Raw genomic sequence first — 6,000 nt, forward strand, 5'->3', positions numbered from 1 at the left:
TGCCCTTTGATCTGAGTTTAAGAACACTTTGTACAACTTTTTTTTTTTTTGCTGAAATACCACTGAATTTCACATTTACTATTTGAAATCTGTTTAGAACATCGACTGCTTCTTTGAATCACACTCTTGCAAACAAATTCTCCAAATTATATTTGCTGTGAGTAGCTTGCAGGCAGGGATTTATTTTCTGCTAACAAAAATCTTCATAAGTACAGACAGCCTAAATGAAAAATAGTACCACTGATCCTATGTTTATGAGAAAGAGACAGTACAGTGTATCTGGTTACAAATACAAGTAGGGAGTATTCCATTTTTCTTCTAATTTATGTTTCCCAAGGGTAATTTTGTTCAGAAGATTGCCAGTATTTTTAGTACAATAAGTTTCTTGTTACTTGTACTAATACATACTGATTCCCTTTTCTGAGCATAATTTGGGTTTTTTTTATTTCATTTTACTCTAGCATCTGGAGATCAACACCTCATTAATTCAAACTAAATGAAGTCTGAAATGCAGAGATTTACAGAAACCCTTCCACTACTCTCAAATGTGATGCACATTAGAAATATACACACGGGTAACTAATTAAAGAGAGATTATTAAAGTATTATGATATACATCGAATACCATCAACCTCAATGTCCTAAATGTCTTTACTTCAAATTCAAATGATTTTGACTTAATAAAAATCAGGTACACCATTTATAAATGATCAGACCTTCCAGATTAGTGAAATAAGAAGTTTAAATGAAGAATTTAAAAAATACCCCCTGTGAGAAGTGCAACCAAGGATATAAACAGGGTGTTGTGACAGTAAAGAAGTGGGTGGGGGTGGGGAGGGCACTAATTTCTATAGAGGGGTTAGAGAACGCTTTTCTAAGAAGGCGAATTTTAAGACCTCAAGGATACTTCAGGATACTTCTCCAAGGTCACCAAATTGGCAGGCTTGCTTATTAGACTGCCAAGACATTTTTAGCATTAGAAAACAAGTAGAAAATGGCATTGGTGGCCCTGATTGAATGCAGGTTCACGAGTGCACTGGGCTAGTCCAGGCAGCCTCTACACCAGCCGGTTCGCACTAGGGAGGCTGGACACATCTCCAGCCTATTCACCCACAGAGAGTTTAAAACAGTCAAAGAAACAGTAGTGAGCTGGTCGAATGACCAGCATTTGGGATGGGGGGGGGGGGGGGGGCTGCTTAATTCTGTCGATTGATACTTCTGATAGCCACTTTGGCTGACAAGGTTCAGGTTGTTTCAAATGTATTTCATGAGTAAATTATTCCCAGGTCCCAGGGAAGAAAGATGTTTACCACCATGTAACACTTTCTCTTGTACTCTGTTTATAAACCTAACCTACCCCACTAGGTATCCAAGTACTTCAAAACATGTATCTTTTTGTAGGTTCTTTAACAAATGAGTCATGTAATGCAGCAGCGAACATGCCATGGACATGGAAATCTGCAGAATTCTCCAAACATCCTGATTTAGAGAATCCACATTGCTAAGCAATTATAGTACTTTCTTCCAGTAAACTGTCCTTATGCTCAGAGCTATGATGATCAGATTTTTTTAACCACATTTTAGCCTCTCATTATGAAATTCTCTTTCTTACTGCTAAATGGATTTAGATAGAATTTCTGGACTGGCAGGTGGCATGGTTTGGGACTTGGATTCTACTTACCTGGAAAAGTTTTCCCCCTCTAACTGCCCATGTGGAGTCCAGGACCGGACCTGCAGACAGGACTTGTAGTCGGAAAGCCCAGGGCTATGATTGGAGGGGCTTGGGGCAAAGTTCCCTACCCAGGAATCTCTTCCAGTTCCAGATTAGCCTGTCCCAGGCCTGAAATTACACTACTGTTGAATTCTCTTAGAATTTTTCAGTGGTATATTTTGGACCTCGAAATTTCCCTTATGTTAAGAGATACTATGTTAAGCCATCACCTTAACAGGATTAGTGGACAACCAGCGTCAAGCAGTGTGACTCAGAACCAATGTTCACCTGTAGACTAGGAAAGGTCAGACAAGCAAGGAATGAGAATTCAGAGGTCCTTAAACACATTAAAAGTCACCGCCCTTTACAAACTTGGCCTCTGGCCAACTCTAACAATTTCAAGTACCACCTAAGGCAGTGGTTCCCAAACAATGGATTCACCTGGGCAATCTCTGAAATGAGGGATACCTGGCTTCCACCCCGCACATTGATTTAACTGATGGGGGGGTTCCACCTGAGCACCAGAATTTTTAACAGCCCCCACGTGATTCTAATGTGCAGCAACAGTTGGGAGCCACTGACATAAGGAAGCATTGCTCTTCTCACTGGGCTGATCTGATTTCCTTCAAACATTAGGATCTCATGTCTCAGTGCTTCTTGACCATGGTGGCACATCCGAAAAACCAAAGGCTCTTCAAAAAAAAGAAAAAAAAAAGATGCCAGAGCCCACTCTCACTGACTCTGATCTAACTGCTCTGGGGAGCAGCCCCACAGCATCCCTTAGGTCTCTAAGTATCCCCAGGTGATGTCAATGGCCAACCAAGGTTAGAACCATGGTCTAAGCCCAGGAACTGTTTCTGGAGACCCTAACATGATTCTCCGTGAAGGGGCCAGAAGTACCATTCTTTTTCCACTTTGTCCAAGTTGGGACTACCCCAAGAGGCAATGAAACATTTCCCCAAGGCTGTCAGGAAACTGAGGGGAGGGAGATGGCAAGAGGTGGAATTCACTGAGCCAGAAGAAGCCCTCAAGTTTGAAGACAGAAGAGCTCCGGCCTCTGAGCCGCCCCTCCCCCCCCAACTTTACTGACTGCAATGAGAAGCCTCAGAGTGCTTCCTGGAGATGGCTCAACCTTGGCTGTGGTCCCAATAAATGGTGAAAACTCTTGTCCAATCAGAATTCCTGGCACTGCAAATAGCAAGATTGGCAGGCCTTGAGCCTCCACTCCCTGTGAGATTCTGTTTCATGTATTTCCCAGGAGGATTTCTGCACCAGTTGGAGGCCAATCTGACCTCCCCCTTGGGCCCCCACTCCTTTCTTCCCCCAAAGCTCAGCAGAGTTGAGAGTCATCTCATAGACATACTTGTAAATAACTCGCCGAAATATTTCACATAGTTGTCACTCAATGATGTCAAATGTCCGTACATCTCTGACGCGGTCTGGACAAGTGTCCGGCAACCCACTCTGGGGCGTGGGCAGGGCCACGCGTCTCACACGGGAAAGGACGTCCGCGGAGACCCCACCCCTGGCGTGGCTACCGCACCCCCATGCCTCCCAGCCCAGACTGCGTCCCCTACATCCCTTCGCCTACGCTAAGCTGAGTGAATTTATGAATGAAGAGTAGCACAGATCGGAGGCACTGATCCCGAAAAAAAAAGTCTGCTTTACACCGTTCTCATTTACAGATGAGAAAACTCGGAGGAAAAAAGGCTATGTGACTCCGTCCGGGTTTGCCACAGAACATTTGTGGCGGAGCCCGATTTAGCCGCCCTTGAATTTCCATTCTGTTGCCTGGCAACCAGTTCAGACCAGCTCAGCGCCCAACCCCGGCCCCTAACCCGCACCCTTTCTCTGCCCGTGCGTCTTGGGCAGCAGTTATCAAAAGTTCAGCCTTTGGGGGGGCAGTGGTCAAAGGCATGTGAGCTAGGGCCCTGGACGGGTTACCCCAGCTGGGCTGGGGGTCCGGTCCCAAACCCGCGCGAGCCCCGTCTGGCGTGCCTTCCGAGGTCCTTTTGACAACCTTCCTCTGCAACCCTCCTCCTGCGCCAATTCCCTGGATACCACTTAGCACAATCATGTCAAGTTTCTAAAGTTCTAAATCGCTATCAGATTCCCTAAAAGTCCCGGTTGGGAAACTGGTACTCAGAGCTTTAAGGGTGCAAAAAAACAAAAAACAAACAAAAAATCAGGAGGGGAAGGAGTGTTGAAGAGCCTTCTCCTTCCCAGCTGGCTACGCTCGGGCGGGACTTTTCTGCTAAAGTCGAGTGAACCTGGCCCCGGCCGGGAGTTCTTGGAAAAAGCGCAGAGTGTGCTCGGACGCCGCACTCCGGGAGCCTCACGCCCCGAACCCGCCCGCCGCCGCGCGCAGCCCCGCCCGCGGCGCGGGGGAGCGCACGTGCAGCCCACCGCCGCGCAGGTGGAGGGAGCGCAGCCCGCCTGCCCTCGCGTCCCCGCTGCGCCAGCAGGGCCCCGCGTGCCAGGGACTCCTCCACCCTTTCGTCTCCCTCCCCGGGCCCGGGCGACCGTTAAGGGGAGGGAGTTCTCGTCGTTACGCTACCCTAGATCCTTACCCAGGTTCACAAAGCTCATGACCATGTCCGCGTCGTTGAGGAAGGCGCTGTCCTGCGCACTGGTCAGTGGGGACGTGCCGCCGCCGGGTCCCGAGGCCAGGAGGCTCTTGCCGTTGACCGGGTGCGCCGCGCCGGGGGGCGGCTGCCGGGGCTGGGACGAGCCGGCCCCTCCTCGGGGCCCGGGCTGCCGCCTCTCCTCGTCCGACGCCCAGTCCTCATCGTCGTCGGCTGCCAGGGCGTTGTACAGATCCAGCATGAAGAGGGGCGCAGACTTCAGCCGCCCCGGAGGGGGCTCCCCGCGAGGCTGCTCCTGCGGGAGCGCAGCGGGCTGCGGCTGCTGGAGGCCGTGCAGGGGCCGGGGCCGGTGCGGGAGCCCCAGCACGGAGAGGATCTCCTTCTGCATCTCGCGCTTCTCGTGCGTCTTGAGCCGCCGGTAGAGGAAGCCCGAGGAGGACTGCGGCGGCGGCTGCTCCGCGTGGCCCGGGCTCCCGCCGTCCCCCAGCAGCGCCCCCCCGCCGGCGGCAGCGGCGGCGGCGGGCAGGGGGGGCCGCAGCGGCGGGGGGCCGCAGCAGCTGCACAGCAGCCCCCACAACCAGCACAGCCACTGCGCCCTCCGCCCCAGCATCCCCGCCCGGCCGGGCTGGCCCCGCGGGCCCCGCGAGGCGTGGAGCGGCGGTGCGAGGCCGGAGCGCTGCCGCTGTGGCCCTTAGCGTGAGCAGCCCCCGCCACCTCTCGGCGGGCTCGCTTCCCCTTCCTGGCCCTCAGTCCTTATCTCTCATTGTCCTCTGGGGCGCCCCCAATTGCCCAGGCTGGAGGGGAGGCGAAAAGGACGATCACCCGGAGAACCACTTGGAGGGGAGCCCCACACTCCGGCTCAGGTCTCTGGAGGCGCAAGGTCCGGGCCAGGTGCGTCCGAGTCGGGACTGCGCTGCAGCCCGAGCCCTGGCCCCTGGGCGGGTCACGGCGCGGTCACTCTCGGGCCTCGCTGCCCCGCGCACGTGCGCTGTCCCGCGCCCTCCGGGGCGGCTGTGTGGGACCCGGGGCGACCGGGCGGCTCACCAGCTGGGGGGGATGCCCGGCATCATCCCCGCGCACGCCTCTCCTTGGCTGGCACAGCCGCGGTGAAGTTTACTCCGCCGTGGGGCCCAGGCTGTGGCGACAAGGCGTCCCGAGATGCCAGTCTTCTCCGCGAGGCTTAACTTCCTTCCCGCTCACAAACTCCGCGCCCTCCGCCCTCGGGCACTGTCGCTGCCCCCCTCAAAATCTCCGCGCGCCGCTCGACCCCCCAAGCAGAGGCGGCAAGGATCTTGCTTTCCGTTCTGAGCTCTCCCGGCTGCCCCGCAAACACCGCCCGCAGAGGGAATGGGAGGGAATTGGACCCGCGCGCAGAGCAGCGACCGCGGCGTCGGCGCGAGAATTCGCAGACTCCCGCCTCTCGGAGCTGCGCTCCCCGCAGCGGCCAACGTGGGCTTTCTGGTGCGCGTCTCGCTCAGGTACCGCACTCCAGCCCCGGAGAGTCCCTGCCCTCTTGGGTAACAGACAGGTTGGCAGCCAATGAAGAGGCGCGTCTCGCCTGTATTTAAATAGGCCCGCCCCCTTCTTTCACCCTCCCTCTCCAGGGAGGCGTTGCCTCGGCCGCGCGTAGGTTTCAAGTACAGAGGATTCTTGGAGGCACCCAAAGTGGGCGCGAGGTAGCAAAGGCTGAGAGGTCATCTCTAG

At 54.2% G+C, this 6,000-nt stretch overlaps 1 protein-coding gene across 1 annotated transcript in view; it reads right to left on the reverse strand.

Annotated features, from left to right (window-relative positions):
• The window catches only part of BMP6 (bone morphogenetic protein 6), a 159,256-nt gene extending 153,462 nt beyond the window's left edge, over positions 1–5,794 (reverse strand). Inside the window, exon 1 of the mRNA XM_086706326.1 lies at positions 4,282–5,794. Coding sequence (XP_086562452.1) covers positions 4,282–4,906 — 625 coding nt within the window. The 5' untranslated portion in view covers positions 4,907–5,794. The remainder of the gene's footprint in view (positions 1–4,281) is intronic.
• Positions 5,795–6,000: the final 206 nt, after the last annotated feature.

Source organism: Puma concolor, chromosome B2, assembly GCF_028749965.1.
Source record: "Puma concolor isolate L17-30 chromosome B2, mPumCon1.1.hap2, whole genome shotgun sequence".
In the NCBI taxonomy this organism is placed as follows: Eukaryota; Metazoa; Chordata; class Mammalia; order Carnivora; family Felidae; genus Puma; species Puma concolor.